The sequence below is a fragment of the Uloborus diversus genome, chromosome 1 (genome assembly GCF_026930045.1).
Source record: "Uloborus diversus isolate 005 chromosome 1, Udiv.v.3.1, whole genome shotgun sequence".
Classification (NCBI taxonomy): Eukaryota; Metazoa; Arthropoda; class Arachnida; order Araneae; family Uloboridae; genus Uloborus; species Uloborus diversus.
The window spans coordinates 93,887,650-93,909,869 of record NC_072731.1 but is presented as its reverse complement, the minus strand read 5'-3'; the positions used below and the strand labels follow the sequence as shown (position 1 = coordinate 93,909,869).

At 33.1% G+C, this 22,220-nt stretch overlaps 1 protein-coding gene across 1 annotated transcript in view; it reads left to right on the top strand.

Annotated features, from left to right (window-relative positions):
- The window catches only part of LOC129225548 (glutamate receptor ionotropic, kainate 2-like), a 79,745-nt gene extending 73,329 nt beyond the window's left edge, over positions 1 to 6,416 (top strand). Inside the window, exons 12-15 of the mRNA XM_054860380.1 lie at positions 1,399 to 1,597; positions 2,332 to 2,554; positions 3,278 to 3,549; positions 6,157 to 6,416. Coding sequence (XP_054716355.1) covers positions 1,399 to 1,597; positions 2,332 to 2,554; positions 3,278 to 3,549; positions 6,157 to 6,309 — 847 coding nt within the window. The 3' untranslated portion in view covers positions 6,310 to 6,416. The remainder of the gene's footprint in view (positions 1 to 1,398; positions 1,598 to 2,331; positions 2,555 to 3,277; positions 3,550 to 6,156) is intronic.
- The last annotated feature ends 15,804 nt before the right edge of the window (positions 6,417 to 22,220 follow it).

Genomic DNA, 22,220 nt, shown 5'->3' with positions numbered 1-22,220 from the left:
ATTTTAAGAGATTTTGTGTACTTTCGGTAAGACGTTAATTGCGAGTAAAAGTGCTCTGGTTTTATAAGGGCAGAGTCGACAAAACTTTTCAATAGCGAAGAAAAGGCAAACTTATAAAACTTCATGTGTGTATGCGTGAGCGTGTGCTGGAATTTGTGAGCCTGTATAGAGGGTGTAAAGATACTATAATGCAAGAAAAATGAATTTGCAAATGAGGAACAAGTTATTAACGGTAAAAAAATCTGAACAACAACTACCCAAAAGAAACAAAGAGATACCTTTGCATAGAAAAGTAATAGAAACTTGTAACAACGTTATATCGCACAAATTTACAGAATCTGATATCTTTACACCCAAAAGCTCACTTTTCTGCACTGTAAAAGAGGTTCCTTGAAACCCTGAAACACGTGTCTGCAGTTCTTTGCACATTTGTATGATTTAACGTTGTTATGCTTTTTTTTTTTTTTTTTTTAAATAACTACCTAGCTTGAGGTGATCACTAAATAAAACGTTATTCACTGAAAAAATAATCAGAAGCAAAATTATTACTGTGCTAAACTTCTACAAACAAAAGTACAGTGGAAAACAAATGCTAACTTTCTGAAAACAAAGCATTTAACAGGGCGAACTGAAAAAAATACATTTTGAGGAAGTCAAAAATATTTCCCAAAATTAAAGCAAAGATCTTTATCGAATAATCCGAATTGGTGAAAGACCTGAAGAAATAGGTACAAGCCCCCCCCCCCTTTCCTCCTCCTTCTCTTTCTCGTATAATGTTGAGCAAATACAAAAAAAGTCCCATTTTTTTTCTTAAAAGTTTTCATGCTCTTTCTAAGATCTAAAACTGTGTTTCGTTTTATCCAATATAAGAAAGCCCAGAATAATAAGTAACTATGTAAACTTTTCGGCTGTGCATTATATTAGTCTCGTCTTCGATGTTATCTTATTCAATTTCATTAGCAGAAGCAAAAAATCCTAAAAATCACACTAATATGTAAAATACCAACCACTCAGTATTTTACTGAGTGGTAACAAGAGGTTGATCTACCAAATTTTTCTTGAATCGAAAATTATTTTTATGTCCAACTTCTTAGAAAGTTTCTTTGAAAAACATGTTAATCTCAATTGACATTCTCCAATGAACTCTTCCAGAGAACCTCAAGATCTAAATTAAGTAACTAAAATGAAGGGCAAATATTAAGTACCCTTGTGAACAAACATGTTCACTGCAATATTCTTGATTAGGAAAATAGCGGGAGCTTTAGTGTTGAATAAAGAGTTATCAAAGATCTAATTCAGTGGGAAGTATTCCATTGTAAAAAATAGATTTTTAAATTTATTTACTAATTATAAAAAAATATTTTATGTCTCTCTTTTTCTTTTTTATTTCTCTCTTAGAGCATTTTCAACAAGGACAGCAGCAAGTTATTGGAACTTTTTCACGTTAATTATGGTGTCATCTTATACGGCCAATCTAGCGGCGTTTCTTACTGTAGAAAAAGTGATATATCCGTTCAACAGTGCTGAAGATCTATCGAAACAGAAGAAAATTAAATATGGATGCTTAAATAGTGGAACAACGAGGTCATTCTTCGAGGTATGACTTATGTGTTTTTCTTCTATTGCCTAGTCTCCCTCTCTTTAATTAAGATGTTTAATCAGAGCATTTTGAGTTAAAAAATGCTAAATTGTAATATTATTATCTAATAACTAATTATAAAGTTGCTTGAGTCATTTCAACAAAATTCAAAATCTTATTGCTTCAGTATCTTCTAATATTCTTTTTATTATATGTTTAGTACTAAAAAATCGCCCGTCAAGATTTGACTGGTGAAATTAGCTTCTACAATTTGAACTAAGCTATTGCCTGTTTGGTGATATTTTACTAGTTCACATTTTAACCCAAACTCCTGTGGATTAACCCTAAACTCTTGTGGATAGCGTTTATTGTTGACCACATTTTCGTTTCTTCATTCCCCTAAAATTAGTCTTAAAAGTAAAATAGTTAAGTTACCGGATACAGTTCAGCTTTGTCAAAATAAAGCATTTCTCTGCTGCATACCGAACATTACCAAAAAAATATTATCAAGTTATCACGCTATGGCGCGAGTTGCATTGTTGATGACGTCGGGAGCGTTACTCGATCAGTGAATTCGCTATTATATGTATGAGGAATTGACCATGTATCATAAAGACTAATACTCAAAATGGAATTTTTTACGTTCTAAATTTCAATTATAAAATTACGTTCTTACTAAAACACAAATTTTGCTACATGTAATTGTGCTATTTTTTACATTAATTGTGTATGCATTTCTTTATATTTCTTAGGACTCCAGCATTGAAACGTACAAGACAATGTGGAAATTTATGGCACTCGATTCCTTCAACCTAGTGCCTGATCACGAAAAGGGTAAAGAAAAGGTGTATGCCGGAAATTATGCCTACCTGATGGAGTCTACCACTATAGAATACATAACCGAAAGAGAATGCAGTCTCACTCAAATCGGGGGACTCCTAGATTCTAAAGGATATGGAATCGCTACCAAGAAAGGTAACTACAATTTTTAGTTCGAACTGCTGTTACGATAATTAACCTCATCCCGCTAACGATAATTAGGCCGAGATGGCCTGATCGGTAAGGCGTTAGAGCAGGAACTGGAGAGTTGGGAGTTAGTTCGATGCCTGCCCATGGAAGATCATCTGTACACGCTAATGGTGACTAGTGCACGTTTAATCAGCCGTGGTTCCAAAGTCCTCCAAGTTTCCATTTAAGATTAATGAAACTTGGAAAGCTGGATCAGAAGTTGCTCTGCTCCTAGGCTGAATCAAAAAGTAAAGCTGTCTTCGGGGTCCCATCCAGCCAGTTAAACCACGTGTAATGCTCGGTACAAGGAACTTGGGGTGAAATGTATCCTTATCAAGGCCGGCAATAACATTAGGAAGTACAAGACACCAGTCGATTTCAGGGCCTCCCCAATAGCATGATTTACATGCGTAAAATTATCAAATGTTTACGCTTCTTTTCTTAGTTCTATCAGTTTGCAGGGGTGTCAGTTTGCGGTTACAGATGTCTGTTAGCCTCTAAATTGAGCAAAGTCACACTGAAATGAACGAAACGTGAGCATCACACACTTCCCTCATTCAGATATGACGTCTCAACTGGACGCTGGTCGATTCCATAAATGTGGTCACAGTACTATACCTATGTCAATTTAGATTCTTTTCTTCTACTGTATTAAGCATTTATGTCTAACTTCCCAATGTCTTTCTGCAGGCAATCGAGAATTGACTTCAACACTTTCTTCTGGCATCCTCCGTCTGCAACAAGAAGGTGTCATACACACCTTAAAAGAACGTTGGTGGACGCAGAAAGGTGGAGGCAAGTGTGCTGACGTTTCGAAGCAGTCCTCCGGAAGAGTTCAAGAACTCACTCTTGGAAATGTCGGCGGAGTCTTCGTGGTTCTCATGTTTGGATTGGGTGTAGCTGTTCTGATTGCGCTACTGGAATTCAGATGGAAATCTTCACAGTGGGAAAACCCAAATAAGGTGATTAATTAAGGCAATAAACTATATTTTTACTTCATTATATGAAGTTAAGAAAAATACTGTATTTGCAAAGAATCACCACTCTAATTTTAACCTAAAGTCTTCTTACTCAACCATGTATTTATTTTCACCAGTTTTCTCGTGCGTATTTATCTACATACATACATGGGCAACCAAAGAATCTACTCCGGTCATACGCGAATCCATTTTAATGGACGTCTGATATGTATATATGTGCGTATGTATGTAGATTTCTTGCAAAATTCAAAAACAGTTAACAATGATAGTTGAAATTCAGTATGTAATACCTGTACAGGGTCTCTTTGTGCACCTGTGGGGTGAATGTTGGCACCATATGCCTCCCAATACCCTTCATTGCTTCATTAAACGAATTTTAAGAAATATGGCGAAATATGAAAGCTTTCAGATTTCAAAGAAAGTATATATATATATATATATATATATATATATATATATATATATATATATATATATATATATATATATACTAGCAGTACCCGCACGGTTTTGCTCGTGCTATAAAATTAAGTAAAAATCTCTTAGAGCAAGTGTAAATTTCCCTTTCCACTCCGAAATAAAAAGAAAGATTCTGTTTCGTTTAAGATAAATGTCGCTGTGTATCGTCATTTTTCCCCTGTGAGTTGATAACCTTGAAAAATAGATTGTTGGCTGTTAAGTTCATGGTTTGCATTCTAAACACACCGGAGTCCTTATAATGTGACACCGGATTATCAGGTTGAGAACATGATCATGTGCTGCACATGTATGTACTATGCACCCATTGTGCTCGTGAGTGGGAAAAAAACAAAAAGAAGACAGAAATTAATAAACTATCAGCTGCCGCAAATATGGCGATTGACCTTCCTCCTTTCCATGGAAATAAGCAAGTAAGCATAGAATTTTCGGTAATATTCTTGAGGCTATCAAATGTGGTTTAATATGTATTGTATTCAAGACTTTCAACTCGTTTTTGTTTCTAAGAACTTCTTGTCATTTTTGTCTTCAATTCTGCGTGAATCTTTGAACAGAGTTTTCCTCATTAGGGCCCACATTTATAATAGGGCCAAATTTTCTTTTCGTTGCTATAAGTACTGAAAAACATCCTTAAATTTTCATTTTTTTTTTCTTCTCCTTTTTTTTTTTCCTTAATTTTTTTGAGTCATCTGATGAATATGCACAAGCCGGAACAATTGTATCATAAATGAGCAAGATGTTAGGTTTTGAACCTTAGGGTAGCGTTATTTTCGGTAATATTCTTGAGGCTATCAAATGTGGTTTAATATGTATTGTATTCAAGACTTTCAACTCGTTTTTGTTTCTAAGAACTTCTTGTCATTTTTGTCTTCAATTCTGCGTGAATCTTTGAACAGAGTTTTCCTCATTAGGGCCCACATTTATAATAGGGCCAAATTTTCTTTTCGTTGCTATAAGTACTGAAAAACATCCTTAAATTTTCATTTTTTTTTTTTCTTCTCCTTTTTTTTTTCCTTAATTTTTTTGAGTCATCTGATGAATATGCACAAGCCGGAACAATTGTATCATAAATGAGCAAGATGTTAGGTTTTGAACCTTAGGGTAGCGTTATTTGGCACACTTACGCACTAAATCTCAAAAAACAGAGACGGGTTGGGGTGCGGCGAGAAAATTCTAATTCTTCGAAGGGTGCCGCGAGTCGAGAAAGTTTGAGATCCCCTGCATTAGGCCCTATTTCACATAGTCATACACCTTGTAGTAGAGTACCATATGAGCATTAGTATCTATTTGACGTAATTGAAACCGCTCATATTCGCAGAGCCGCCTGGATGTGCCCCCTCGCGGTGATGTACCTCGGTGAAATTAGCCAAAGAGGTAAAACATTTAATTTTTCCAGGAAAAGTATGTGTCTTTGCTTTACCTCTTCCAGCAGCCATTGGCCAGAGACTGCAACGCCTATTATATTTCACTTAAATTGCAAATCACCCAAGTTACAGAATGTTCAAAAAGGTTTTGAAAAAATAAAAGGCGTAACTGGACCCATCGAGACAAACAACGCGCATCATAAGGAAATCACTTGTGAGACGCAGAAAAGCTTAACTTGAGAGATTCATATTCAACTGTTAGGAATAAAGAGACAAAGAAATAACGAAATCATAACGACTCGTAACTAACAAATATCATTAAAAGAGTCAATGTAGTACCTCAAGGTGGTAAAGAAGGTGGCTTAGTATAAGTTAGGGAAATCCGTTAATAAAGTATGATTGTGAGTTTCATAGTAAGTAATATTATTCATCTGACAAATCCAATCAGCCTTCTTATTTTTTCAAAACCGTGGACAAGGGAATATATCTTAAATTTTCTATCGATTGTGGGTGAAGATCAATTGAAGAAAAATGATCTAGAAGAAACCTGCCTACGTCGAAATGTTCGAATAAGTTTTAGTCAAACATTGAGAATATCTCTCTCATTTATACTGCATAATAGCAATTTAAGTAATTTACAATAAAGCAATCTAAATAATCGGGTTATTTACTAGTTCGTTATTTGTAGTCATAAGCACTGAATAAAGCCACATTTCAATTCAATATATTTTCTCCTCTTTTTCAATAGGAATCTTTCTGGGTACGCATGCGTAAAGAAATGAAGTTTGCAATGACTTTTGACCTCACCACTCGTCCAGTACCAAAACTGAGGAAAAGTCGTTCAACGACTGTCGACAACAGCCATTCTTCCTTAGCAAGCCAAGGAACTAACAGTGCCTAGTGAACATCATCTTCATTTTATCACCAATGCACCACTAATGAACTAATTCAGACTTAGTACATCATGAGCTGATGTTTTTACTGTTCACATTTTCAGAATGCGTCACATTAAAAACCTATTTTATTAAACATGAACAGTTTGTCTTTTTTTTTTTTTTTTCATTTTAGCAACATTTAAAAATGTTGCTTTAATAAAAATGACTCATTTAAAAATGGGTCTTTCCCCCGTTACACAAAATTTCATATGGTTTCTAAAATTTTAAATTCCGTTGTAAAGAATTTAGCTTGAATGCAAAATAAAGTAGCATAAAAAATTGAATAGCAAATTTCAAATAGGGATACGTCGGAAAATGAAAAAAAAAAAGACACAGCAACCTGATTTTCCGTAAAATAATTTGAATTAGTGCTCGCTCAGTGGTCGAAATTCGACCATATTCATATATGAATATTTAAGAAAACCTGTATGAATTTAACTATTTCCAAAATTTTTATTTCTACTCTTACTCATGTTTACTGCATATCTGGAAACATACAATTTTTAAACACATTACCAATGTACACACAATAACAAACAGTAATAATTTATTCCAATTTTGCTTTTTTTCTGTTAATCTCAAAATAAATGGTTGAAAAGGAATATTTCGGTAATGAGGCCGTTTCTGAAATTTAAAAGTATTCTGTTCTGAAAGAGCATAATTAAAAACATAAGTTTTAACCATTTTTTTAAAATAATTTGAAAAAATTTAATATTTTTTAACAATTATTTTAATTGGTGCTCAGATTGAAATTCATTTTTTACGCTTCTGAACATGGCATCAAACGCGATGAAATGCCATTCACTGATGCCATTAGCGCCCTGCGCAAATTATCGTAACCTAGAAACGCTGTTGATAGCAAAGCGTAACCATTTAGCGCGACAATGGAGTTAGCGTGCCAAAGTGCATCACTTATAACGTGGTCATAAAGACCACGATTTATTTTCAAAATCGAGCATTTTAAAAATATAACAAAACATTACTGTCGGTGAAATAAAAGTTTTTTCTGGAAAACAACCTGATTGAGAAATTGGTGTGGTCGTCGAATTCTCGACTTGGGTTTGAGTTGGGGTTTATTTAATTTTAATGGCGCAAGAGCCCTTGAGGGCTGGCTTTACTGCGCCAAACGATTCTTTATTTTATACTATTTATTTTTCACTAGCAAAAGTACCCGGCGTTGCCTGGGTCAGTAATAATTATTAGAAAAAATCGTTATTTGCTTTTGTTTTCTGTTTTAAGTGAAAGAATTTAAAACACATCTTTTTGACGTGATTAAAAATCGAGTTTCTTCCTTACCCATAAAACTAAAATAGCAATAAGTATAAAGAAGAAAGTAGTATTGATTTAGAACCGAAAGCACTATATTTAAGCATATACAAATTTAAAAAAACATGAAATTAATCTTCTCATGTTTAAAAAGATTAATCTGTTGATACTTTTTTTTTAACATGGAGTCTAAAACCTTCTCTGTATGGCTAATGAAGTACGAAGTGATTAAAAAAAGTAGCTGCGCTCGTAATCCCCTTATACTTGCTTTAGTTATTTCGGGAAATTTCAATCATTGTGGCTCTTGGTGCGATTTTACCGAATTTGCGAAAGTCGTTTCGGGGTACCTTCGATGATGCTCTCCCATTCTTTCCTTACTTTGTAAAACGATATGATATTAATTTTCGTTACAGAGATATCGTCGCCAGATGCTGAGATATTTTTGGTGACCATAAAATGGAGCTAAACAGTTTCATCCGAAATGTTACCAAAATAAGTAATAAAATTTGGTGATTGTTTGAAATTGTGCAAAAAGGAAAATTAATGGAAGTTTTTGTGCTGTTTATGGATTTGCTTAATTTAGTTGCTGGATTATTTAACACAGTAAAAAAAGTCTTTTGAAAATTCTTTGATTGGCGATATTTTGTTTACATGGTGAAACCTCAGAAACATTATGACGTAGTCTTCGGCTTCAAAAACAGCAACGTTGAAAAAACTGCCAAATGCATCAGCTACGGAAATCTTTCTGCAAAAGTTTTGGCGATCTGCTGGTTGTTTGGATAATGAGTAAGTGTTCAATCAGCATAAATAATAATAAAAACCATTAATTACATTAAAGTTCTGTTTAAATGGAAAATCATCAGCCACATCATGTATTATTTGCCAATCTTGTGCAAAAATCTTACTTCAAGATTTGACTTGAGAAAAGCCTTGAACAATCACGAAAAGCAAAGAAAGTCAACAATACAACAATTGTCGCTATCGACAGGGAGTTGAGATGATACGCTAAATACTGTATTGAGTTGAGGAAAGCCTTCGAACATGGATCTAAAAAGCTCATAACTCGTTTTTTATTCTACTTAGAAATTTCGAACAGGTGCCATCTTCAACAGAAAAATCAGAGCTTTCGATGGACATATAATGTAAATATGTGCAAGTATTTTTTCATCCCAATATGAGAGAATTTATACAAAAATTGTGTTTTATTGCCCCCTAAGGGGGTGTTGCCCCCATAACGGGACGAAAACTACCCTATGTGTTATTCTGATGCATAAGCTATATTATTGTAAAGTTTCATCAAAATCCGTTCAGTAGTTTTTGCGTGAAAGAGTAACAAACATCCATACATCCATCCATACATCCATACATCCATCCATACAGACAAACTTTCGCATATATAATATTAGTAAGATTCAAGTTCGTATAATTAGGGAATGATAAAAGTAAACGTATTTTGAAGTAAAAGGCATAAAACTTCAAGTGGTTCAAGTCTTTTCTGGCAAAAAAAATTTTTTTTATCAATTTTAGTGACTAAAAGTAGTACTTTTGACTGAAGGAAACAACCCCATAGAGAAAGGTGTGGTCGTCAAATTCTTGGCTTGAACAATTTTGTTTTCGATACCATGTTACTTAGTGCTAACTCTATGCAAATAGATATTTCCCTACTCTTTGTTTACGTGTGCAAAGGAAAAACATTTTTCGCACTGGCACTGGAAACAAAACATTTGACGCCAATGGATAAAAATCACCAATTATCCAATTTTCGAAACCTTCCCGTATGAAATGAAGCGTCAAAATTCAGTTTATACGTAAAACTTCTGTGTCAAAAATATTACTTATAAAACGTCTACTATTACTGAGTAAGTTGCTTCTTCGTCATTAGAAATATAAACTTCCAAGAATGAAATGAACGAACTCTACTCGTGGCAACATATATCAATTTGAAACAAGGCTTCACTCGATGCGCGTCTTATCAGGCTCAGTCATTACTCAAAAGATCAAAGGCACGGACTTGCCCGTAAGAGAGCGCTGTAGTATAACCGGGGAAAATCATTTGTTTATATTAGTAAACGTATTATGTCTGCTGTAAAAAGTGACTGTTTCAATCTTTAACGCAAAATTTCATTGATATGGACGATTAACTGATGTGTAGTACAGGGTGAATTGATGCCGGAACGGCGTACCAGGTCTGTTTTTCAGGGAAAATAAATTCCCTTTTCAGGTAAAGCTGGTCCCAAGTCAGGATTCAACTATTTATCATTGGCGTTCACTTCTGGTAAAATGCATCCCTGAAGCACACAGATACCAAAGCATTGTGGTTGTGGGCCTTGGACCTCACTTTTAGTAAGTCGGTTCTAGGGAATACGTTTAAATTTTTTGAGACACTTAATGTGAGCTGATTTGAAAATTTATATATTTATAACAATTAGCAATTTAAATTGACCTTACATAAAGAGAAAGCCCGCGTAGATGCTGTTTTACAGTTAAATGATGTATGAAGATATGGTTTTTCGCGGAAACCCAATCGAGGCTCCTTTAAATAATATAATATGTCTAAAAAAACTAACAGCGTACAAAATGATGACAAACATGTAGCAGAATCTGTGATTGGAAAATTCATTAATCATTAATGGTTTTTAGGGGATGAACTAGTAGCGTTGTACGTATTGGATGAAGAAATAAATTTTGAAGATAGGAAAAGACTACTCCAAAAAATGCTTGCTGATAAGGAAGACGTGTCTGATGACTGTATAAAAAAATTCAGATAACAGTAGATGATTTGGAATACTTTCTTAGTAAAGATTTTCCTCTTTATAGAATCAATTACAAGTCAATAAAACTGTTTGATAAGTTGCAAACACCAAAAAATGCTTTCCCATTTGATCCTGATTCATGGCAAAATGAAGGAAGCTATTTAAAAAAAGAGATATTGTTAAAATGCTGAAAGTTGTGAATGATACAACTGAAAGAGGATCACAATTATTCGAAGAATTTCACAATCAATTTACCAAATATAAGTCATAAAAGCAATTTATTTTTTAGATTGTCCACGACTATCGGAAAAAATGTACACGATTGAGATACATTGAGAAAAGTGTACGATTTAGGTAGAGTTTCTAAAGCACTATTTCATTATTATTCAACATAAAAACTTTAGATGATATAAAGTAATTAAAAAGATTAATTTTAGTGCTACCTCACTGTAAAAATATTTTGCAAACCTAGGAGAAACGATGTACAGGGTCTGAAGTAAAAACTTGAAGATTTGTGGGAAAATTATCAAAGTGTTCAAGTTCAACGTCCTAGGTGCACGTGTTATTATTGACCGACCGAGTTGAAATTTTGCACCGATTACTTTTTATTATAGTGTCACAAAACTAGGGGGCGTCACTTATTAATTCCGAAAAAAAAAATCCCAGATAAATAAGGACCACCTATATCTAATTATGTGTGTGTGTGAATTCGGCAAGTTTTATCATTAGAGTTGGCAATTTGAGAATTCTGCACCCCCCCCCCCCCCCCGAAGGTAAGAGGCTCTCTACACGTCCTTGAGAAAGGTCATAGCGAAAGACTATTGGTCTTTTGAGCTGGACGTACTGACACCAGTGGTTGGAAAAACTACATTTTTTTTGTAGCGAACTACAACTACATCTACTTTGTTACAAATGTAGTTAACTACAACTACAACTACTTTTTTTAAAATGTAGCAACTACAAACTACTTTTGAAATGTAGTCGCTACTTCGCTACTTTTCAAAAAATAAGTAAACAAAAAGCAAACACACTAAGTTGTCTCACAAAAAATGAAAGTTAATTTTTCAATTCGCATACATTCTTATATTTTTCCTCTTATATCAAAACAATTGTGAAAAAAAAAATCATACAATTTGAAGAATGGCAACCCGTGCCGACTTCCGTCTGAAACCAGCACTTGTATGCTTGGCCAAATCGGAAAAAAAAAAAAAAAAAAAAACTTTTTTGAAAAGTCGAAACTTCTGTTGATAAAACGTTGCCCCTATACCCCACACCCACATGTACCGCAAAAACACTTATCCAAATTTTAAAAACTTTTAAGTATCCCAACTTGGTCTAAAATTTATAATTTTGTTCAAAAAATTGATTTTTTTCTATTTATCTTTTAAAAAATTCAAAACTTATTAGCGGGCAGATTTTCAGATCAACATTTGCAAATGAATCATAAAAAAATAATGTATTTAAAATTAAAAATTTAACCTAATCTTGAAAAAATCCATATCTTTGAGTACTATGTGGGAGACTTAAATGTTGCAGGAGAGCAAACATTTCTGTCTAAAGTTCATTACCTACTTTATAGTTTATATTTTTCAGCTTAATAATTTCATAAAATTTACCTTGCATTTTAAAAAATAAGTATCGAAAAAATCAATTTTTTGAAGAAAATTATAAATTTTAGGCCAAGTGTGGGATACCTAAATGTTTTTTAATTTGAATAATTGTTTTAGTGGTGCATGTGTGGTGTAAGGGAAACGATGTATCAACGAGAATTTCGAGTTTCTAAAAAATATATATATTATTTGGCCTAGCATTACAAGTTCTGGTTCATACTTTCAGACGGAAATCGGAACTGGTTGCTGTTTTCAATTTATGACAAAACTTTTTTTTTTTACAATGGGGTTGCTTCCTTCAGTTAAAATATTTTAATCACTGAAATTGATAGAAAAAGCAGAAAAAAAAAAGAAAAAAAAATTGGAGCAAGGAAAAAATTTTCCATTTTCCCAACGCTTATTTTTAATTAATTTTTTAAAATGTCCTATTTTGAAAGTAAGGCGTGGTCTTTATGACGTCACAAATGACGCATTTTGGCGCATCTGTCTACCGCGTTTCCACGTTATGATAATCAAGAAGCAAATTAAATATTGCGCTCTACGCTTGCTATCAGCCTTATCTTTGCCAGTACACTTGAGTAAAGATGCAAATTAAATATTGCGATCTGCTTATGGCAGCAGTGAATGGCAGTTCATCATTTGTGATGTCATTTGCAGAAGCGTAAACAGTGAAATTGCACCGTTTAAAATAATTGTTTAAAATATTAAATTTAGTCAAATTATTTAAAACATGGTTAAATCCTACGTTTTAAAGCATGTTCTTTCAGAAAAAAAAAACTTTTAAAATTTCTGAAACCACCTCATTGTTTTGACGCAAAAGGAAAAATATAACCGGGCGTGCGACTTGAAAAATCAACTCTCGATTTTTTTGCGACACCGTAATACATACACAGTAAGAGGATTGAACAAAAAAAAAAAACATTTACAGTAGCTTCTTTATTTGGTGAATACTGTAAAAGCACTTATTTTCGCGAGATTTTAATTTTCGCGTGCCCGTCGTAAGCACAAAAATTTAAGCTTCGCGAAATATTTTTGTTTTTCGACTTTCGGTCTGTTCTTATAAAATTCACGAAAGTTTCAACTCGCGAAATCACCGATATCATCATTTTTATGAAATTAAGTGCTTTTACAGTATTGTGACAATAATCTCTTTAAAATACTAGTATAAAACGTTAATCCACGGGACATTCTCGGCAGCCAGAAAAAACAAAGGAGTTACTAAATTGGCGGTTGTCGCTAATTCATATACTTTTCTTTTTAAGTCAAGCTTCATTTAATACAATTATTGGCGAAATATGAAAATTACGATGGCAAACAAAATAATGGCGTCAAACAGATAGAACGTATGGAGTCAAAATGATATGCCTGAGGTCAGTTCGTATTTTTATGAGTCATATTTCTCATTGTATTTGACGGTGTACTTGTGTAAAATCTGCGCCATTGAAATTCGTTTGAACCTAGGATTTTTTTTTTTATTTGTTTCAAAGTAGTTTCCGGAAATCGCTACAAACTACTATTTTTTTGTATCGAACTACTCGCTACACTACTTTTTTTAAAAAGTAGTGCGCTACACTACAAACTACTAAAAAATGTAGCTACTACAGTAGCGTCGCTACTTGTAGCGCGCTACTTCCAACCACTGACTGACACAAATAGTGCAATAGCTTTTTTAACAGATCATTATTTAGTTAAAAAGATTTTTTTTCCCCCCGAGATGTGACTACTAGCAAAAGTAACCATTTTGGTTCTACTGATAAACTTAAGGGATATTAACTAAAATTCTAAAGAGGTTTTATCTTGAGAGCGGGGGGGTTTCCCCTGTGCTGTCAGATCCACTCTGTTTACGCCATTAGGAACGCATGAAGAAAAAGAAATAACGATAAACACAAAATGTGTTTTATTTTACAATATATTCATTACACTAATAATAATTTAAACACTACAAACATGATTCCATCATAATTGACAAATAGAAGGCATTATGTGAATTTCTTAGAAAGATAACCATCGAAAAATTCAAACTATAACACATGTGGAAGACAAAAACAATGATATATTGCACAAAATCTGGAAGGATCCCACAAAGGAGAAGAAATGGAATGAGATTAGGAACAACATTTAGATTTACATGACGTCATAAATTCGAGTCCATCTTTGGACACTTCTTGGTTTCGGTTCATTACACAATTTTCGCCTCTCATTATCACAGTATTATCACCGAGTACATAAATAAAATTTAACAATCATAGGAATTCAATTGATAACTTTACATCAACAACGTAAAACTAACAGAATTGTTCAACAAAACAGAAATTATACACATGAGCATTTCTTTTTGACTTTTTGAATACATATAACATACATATATATATTTCCTAACTAATATAAAAATGACACAAAGATTTCATTCTTTTCTGCAAAGGATAACATTTTTTTTTTTTAATGAGGAACTTTGGGGGAGGGGATGAAGATCTTTTCAATTCAGAAGCAGTATGAAAAATCTTTATTTTTTTTAATTCAAAACTAAAAACATGTATTTTTTATACTTCCAACAATAACATACAAACAAGTTAATAAGTCTTAGAAAAGTTTTATACAAGAGGTTGTAATTATGAAGATTAGGGCAGATTTATCAAAAACTTTGAAGTAGTTACCTAAAACATACTTTCGATTTTGTGTTTCAGTAATTGAAGCATCCCACAATATAGTTTCTTCGTGAAATTTCATTTTTTTTTTTTTTTTTTTTTTTTTTTTGCAATTATTTACAGAATTAACTTTTCTAAAAATTATCAAACTTAGCAATTTTAAAAACATACAAGAGCTATTTTTCCAAGGTCCGAACACTCGCAAAAATATAAACTATGGTGATAATACGCGGCGCTACGCGAAGATGAATCTTTAAGATATTCATATATCACGTCAGATCGCAGTTTTCAGCACTGAGAACTTTTGGATTATTCTGCCTAAGATTACTTTTAATTGAGTATATTTGAAATGAAATGCACGCTTTAAGGTCTAAGAAATGTGACACGTTCATTTAAATACCTAATTTGCACTTATATTTGGTTAGAATAAACTTGTTTCCGAAAAGTGGGAAGTATTCTATTATTTTGAATTTGAGTTGTAGTACAACATTTAATTCAATGAAACAAGGAAAAGCTTTAAGTCTCAGTTCAACAAAAACTATGAAAGAAAAATCTAACTTCTTACTGAATTCATGATATATTTGACAAAAGTTTATGCAAACCAATACATGATAGGTCATTTTAAAGACAAATGAGAGAAAATATTTATATTGTGTAATGAGTATAACATTTATGGAATATCGTCAACCTAAGTAGAGTTGGACGACAACCTCCAATGGCAGTGGCATACTCTGAACACATATATATCCTCCAACATTGGCCTTCCAGCCATCCGTAGTACTTAGTACTATGACCGACATAACATAAATGGGACAGACATCTTAAATATAAAAAACTTTTTACGTATATGAAAGTAATTAAATTTCAAATTATTTGGGTGTCTAGATTTCCAAATTATTTTTAGCATTTATTTATTTTGAACTCAAATTTGACAGTTTTCTGTAGCAACTACGGCAATTCCATAGCAGTTGGGGAATATGCAATGTGCATTTAAACTCAAGTTTGGCCCCTAGCTTTGATAAATTTTTGGCAAAGTGTTTAGAACACCGGATTTACCAATAACGATATTGCGGGACCAAAACCTACCGCTATGAATCTCGTTCCTTTTCTAATCGCACGCTACCGTCTACCACGTACCCCATAGTTCATAGTGCTCGCCAGGAACTTGCAAAACCAGTAATGGCTGGCCATCAGTTTGAGATGCTCAATGTAGTGGATAAAAAAAACAGCTATGAAATAGTCCATGAAAAACATAATAATTTTTGTAAGCAAAAATGTTTTATTTCTTGATTCTGGTCAGTAATGGAAACAGAATTTTGTGTGCCACAATACGAAGAAATGAAATTTTACAGGAGAAGCGTTTGAAGTTGAACTGTTCAGGCAATTTGCATTAAGGAAAGTAAATTTGCTGTGCTCTCCAGTGGTCAATATTAGAACAAAAAATCTGCCATTATTTTCCAAAGAAGATAACGTCCTTTAAGCGAAAAAAAAAAGAATTAAAAATTTCGTATTGTGACACTTTTCTTCCAAACGAGCGATATATATATATATTACCATACTAGAGTTGGCAACGTGAAAATGTACCGAAGCTTAGATGGTTAGAGACCCAAACAGGGAACCAGGGAACCAAACAACCCTCTCATTTGATTGCGCCCTTGATTTTGGTTATGCTGCATGTTAGAATTAATTGGTGGTTTCCTATGAGGATAGCTAGCATATATTAACTCATATTGCATCTAAAAAAAATACCTTAAACTTGCTACACTTCTGTTTAAAAAAAAATAGAACAAAGATATGTTTGTTGTATCTTTACTCATTCTAATTGGTTCATTTTCCAACCTTCCAGTTCGAATGTGTATTAACAAATAGAACATACGAGTATCTGCTACTAACAAACGCTTTACCATCTTTGAAATAAAACTGAGCAAAAGTATTTTAAAAATAATACATTTTAAAAATAACCCTAGTCATATTTTGACCAGCAATACTTGAAACAAAACTAACTACACTCAAGTGGTCGAAACTAATATCACTCAAGTAACAATCAGCAAATATATAACAACAGAAATTAAATTTTCAATTTTAAATCATTATACTACTTTCTAATTAAATAGTTTTAAATAAATGGCTTAAAAAATGTATTCACGTTTGCACTAGCAGTATGCAACTATGCAAGAATAATAATGCTAATGTTCCTATTAGTCTACCATTTCTATTTGAATTAGTAAGTGCCCAGTAGAGATAAAACTGCCAGAAAATGAAGGCTACCTAAAATATTTGGCCTAAGAATAGGACAACACAAAAATTCTCATAGGCTAACAAACGCAGTGGGAAAACAATTTTTTGCATGTTTACACGCAATTTTAATCACATAATTTAAGCTGCTTGCTGTCAACCTGTTTTGTTATGTTTGCTTAGCATTGCACTATGAAGTCACTTTTCATCATTAGAGTGCATGTCTTTGCTAAACTCTATTGTTCGACATCAACTATTAAAGTTTTAAGAAATGTCTGACAGGCAAATAAAAAACACCTTTTTGCTTTGCACCGATTAAAATAAGCATAATTATAGTGTGTGCTGCATTTTGCTCTGTGTCTATTTAAACACCTGTTTCTTAGTTCACAAGCAACTTTCAATTTAGAAATTATGTTTGAAATAATATATCCAAAACTAAAAAAGTGATTTGAATATCACCAATTCTTTCCTTGAAAGTAGAATTTGCCAGTTAAGTCCGCGAGCACAACTGCTACTCTATTTTAACAAAACAAAAACCCTTGTTTTTCTGTTTAATGAAATTTTGCCCCATTTAACCCTCTACATCAGTTTCCTTCTTCATTTTTTGTATCTTCAGAAGAACTAACCTTCAGTACATTTCATAACAAATCTACTGATTTCGTTTCTTTTTGCTTGAATACCTTGTTTAGAGCTAAATGCTGGTAAAATTGCACTCACATAATAGTTTATCTACATAAATGCAACTGTAAATGCAATGCGGTATTTTTCACCTTCGTGCGGTTTTTCATTTCTAAATTCCCTTCTCCTTATGGTGTTGGGAAAAGTTGGATATTTCGTTTAAATTTTGATGGGAATTTTGACAGAAGTGACAACTAAACTCATCGACTTTCCACTGAAGCCGCAACATATTTTTAGTCAAAAGTTGCTCTTGGACTAAGAGTGCTACGTACCAAAGTGGGGCATACTCAAGAGTGATCAGCCCCAAAAAGTTATAACTGAACTGTGAATAATCCCATGGACAAGCATTGAAGTATTTCAAAAGCAAGCCGGTAGTAAATTCCCACAGGTAACAAAACACCAAATAGACGACGCCACGCAACGATATGTGCAATTTATCTTCTAAAAGTAAATAAACCTTTTCGTTAAGAAAACTACAGCCGGAATAAATAAATAAAGACCATACACTTGTACATCCAGGGAACTTCCAATTTGCGTTTACGACAAATTCCCAAACGGCGGTAAACATTACTTCAATGAAATATCCATGGATTCCATAGATATAAAGACGCACCAAGGGAGACAGGTAGTTGCTTTCCATACCGTAAGTAATATCATAAAGTTGCGGGTCCAAGGATCATATGTTTCTCACGACGCAGAGTCATGACGATGTATTTTATAAATTTGAAACAGCCCACCTCAGAAACAGCATGAATGGAATGCAGCACCTAAAAAAACATAAATTAAGCTCAAGGTGAGTTCCAAGCAAAACAGAGGGGAAATCAGAAACAGGTTTTGCCCCCTTTAAAAAAAAAATACATTAAACATACAGAAAAAGTGCAAGCCATTGCATATTACAAACTTCCTGAAACTGTTCACGAACTTCGTCTATTTTGGGAATGATTAACTTTTATAGAAGATATTTAAAAGATGCAGATAATACCCAAGCTCCATTAAATGAAAATTTGAAAGGCTCAAGAAAGAAGGATAGTAGGAAAAATTCTTTGGCAGATGAAGCAAAGCAGTATTTTGACGAAAGCAAACAAGATTTAGCCAAAGCTGCTTTAATCACGTACCCTAAACCCGATCTACCATTAGCTATATAAACAGATGCACCTGATTTCGAAATTGGATATGTCCTACAGCAATATAAAGACAGAGATTGGAAACGAATAGCCTTTTATTCCAAAAAAAAATAAACGAAACTCAAAAACTTTATAGCATTTACGACAGGAACATGGGCGGATTTATGGGGGGGCAGAGGGGGGCAATGCCCCCCCCCCCCAGTTTTGGGAGGACTATGTAGTAACAACACATTTTCCAAAAATAAAAAATATATATTAGTATTTTTTTCTTTTTTGAATAGTTCAGAAGGGCATGGGTGGATTTATAGGGAGGGGGGCATAGGGGGCAACGCCCCCCAGTTTTGAGAAGACTCTATAACATATCTCCCAAAATCATAAAACAAAAAAATCATGACTTTTTCTTTTTTGAATAGTTCAATGAAAAGGTTCAATGGAGAGAAAAGTGAATGTCCTTTTCTGATGAGAGCAAAAAAAAGGGGAAAAAAAAGAACATTAAATACAAATAGTACAGCTGTCACTGGGGTGCTGAAAATGTGTCTAAATTACACTATTTTGGATTGAAAACCATTTGGGCAAGTATATGAATGAAAATATATGCTAAACGAGCTATATATTAAGCAACACTTATAATAATTAACGATTATTTTAACAAATTAGAACCTAAAGCAAAGGGGAAAAAACTCCCCCCTCCCATTCGCGCTAACAGAATGATCTAATCGTTATGATTTGTGTCCACATTTCAAGTATATTTGTGCAAAATATTTATGTTCTTAGTAGATTAATTGGCTTTTTGAGAAATTCTAAAAAACATAGTTATTTTTCCTTCTCTCTCTCTCTCTCTTTTTTTAAGAGAGAGAAAGAGAGAAAATAAATACTATCACAAACTGAATAAATTTCTGTTATCTGAGTGTTCTGATTAAATAAATCTTTTTACTTAGAGGGAGAGTACAATATTACTTACTTTATAAATACTGTTTAAAAAGTAAGGTAAGTGATAATCATCTAAGTCTAAGTGAGTCAGTCCTTGTCATTATTGAAATCTAAATAATTGAGTCATCAAAAGTTTTGGAAAAATTTGCTGAAATTTTATAAAACTCTATAAAAACTTAACAAAGATTGGTAAAATCTTAAAAATCCTTTAACCATAAAAACTGACGAATTTTCGTAAAAATTACAAAAAATCAAGCAAAATTTTGCAAGTAAGAGTGAATTACAAACAGGGCCAAATTCGCCTACAAGATAAACAAGCTATTGCTTTGAAGTGAGTCCCTAACTCCCCCAGAAAAAAAATCATGATTTGTTCCTTAAAAAATGGAAATTGCTTGAAAAAACTCATTTTATTTTTAAGTTCTTGAAAACCTTGAATATTTGCAGGGTGCCCGCGCATATGGAAAGACAGGGAAAGTCATGGATTTCGAACATGATCGAAATTGGTCATGGAAAGCCATGGATTTCAGTGTAAAATGTCCAAAAGTCGTGGAAACTGACTGTTGGTCATGGATTTCGAGCACAGGACTATCGTATGTTTTCAATATCGTATGTTTTCCCATTCCGGAGACTGGGGATTTTTTTTCGTATCATAGCTTTTCTACAATGTTTAAAAAAACACACATAAACAGTAGAAATAGCAGTTTGAAGTTTCTATATTTAATGGTAAGCTTGCTTTTGTACATTACAATTGAATATTTATACCGATCGTATTCATATTTGTTACGAACTTATCTTTTGCCATGATGACTCTGGAATTGAGTATTTTGAAGTTTTTTTTTCTGTTTAATGCATGAATGCATTTACTAAATTTGTATTTTACAATATCATACTGTGCTTTGGGGAGATAATGGGTTATTTTAGATTTTAAATGTTCTTAAATTCTCGTACTTATTTTTTGTCTCAATAAATTGTTGCATCTTTTATTTTTCATATACATATTTAGTTGAATATTTTTTGCTGCATTTGTTTAAATTTATTTACATAGCTGAGATAAAAAGGATATTTTCCTAAAACAAAGTTATACTGCTTTATAGTCGCTATTTATATTTATACGCAATTTTGATGTCATTGTCAAATGAAGTAACTTGCATAAGTCATGGAAAGTCATGGATTTGAAGAACGTGAGTCATGGAAAGCTACGGGCAGAAGTCATTGAAAGTCAGGGAAAGTCATGGATTTCAAAACTCAAAAAGAAGCAGATACCCTGTATTTGGAAACGTGTGACTACAAACCTTAAATTTAAAAATTTCTAGTAAATGGTAGAGGGGAGGAATGCCAAAATATGTCATATTCAGCTCCTTGCCACATCCTGCATTAAAAATGCAAAAATCATGATTCTCACGTTTGCAACATATAATTTGAAATAAATTTTTGTGACTCTCATGTTTCATATCTTGCTATTTACTCAATCCAGAATGCAGTATTTTGGAAATTCTTTTGTATTGATTGCTTTTATCTTACTTCTTCTGCATATTGTCTATCTGTTTAGCACGGAAAAAAATACTACTTCTATTTCTTTTCGTTTTCTGCCCCACTTGCAATTGAAGAAAAGTTGTTGTCATGAGAAAGCTATGGTTTCTTTTTTCTTTTAAATTTAAAATAGCTATTTCTCACAAAGTTAGAACAGAACTAAAAATTTACAATCAAGTACTAAAATATCAGAGACTGGAAAGTACAAATGAAGTGGGTTGAATAATTTTATTTATTCTAGAGTCCTTGAAAATAATTCTTAGATAAGTCTTTGATAATCCTAAGCAAAGTGGGCTTCGATTACTTCTACTGCATATTGTTAATCTGTTCAGTCAGGAAAAAAAAATGATACACTAACTCTATTACTTTTCGTTTTCTGCACTACTTATAATTAAAAAAAGGTTGTAATGAGAAATCTCCAGTTTTTTTTCTTTCAAACTTAAAATAGCTGTTTCTTACAAAGTTTGAACAATACTGTACAACTGTATAATCTAGTTCTCAATTTCTATGTCTATCAAGTCAACCTTTATACGGCTTCAAAATGCAGAATTTTATATCCATTTTACAAAATTTCCTCTGGGGGAGAAACCCTTGGCTCCCTAAAATAGGAGATATTCTATTTCCCACTTAAAAGGGAGCCCTGCGTCACTCTCTTGATACCACCTCCTTCTCTTAAGGTTAATTCAAAAAGGACAGCATGAAAACACACATTAATGAAAACGATACACAAAAAAGTTTAAGCATGGACTTATGCATCAAAAGAAACAGACAAAAACATGGGAGTGGGGGGCAATAAATATGTTGCTAAAAAAAAAATCCTGCCCCCCCCCCCCCCCCCCCCCCAGGAACTCAGTCCTAAATCCGCCTATGGACAGGAAACGCTTAAGCATATATATTTCCATCAAGCAATTTAAATACATGTCAGAAGGTAGAGAATTTATGATATATACGAACCGCTAACCGTTAACATTTGCTTTCAAAAAACAATAACAAAGCCTCTCCAATACAACTGTCTTTTAAGTTACAGTACATCACACAATTCTCTACAGACATACAACATATAAGTGGTCAAGACAATGGGGTGGCAAACATGCTACCTAGAATTG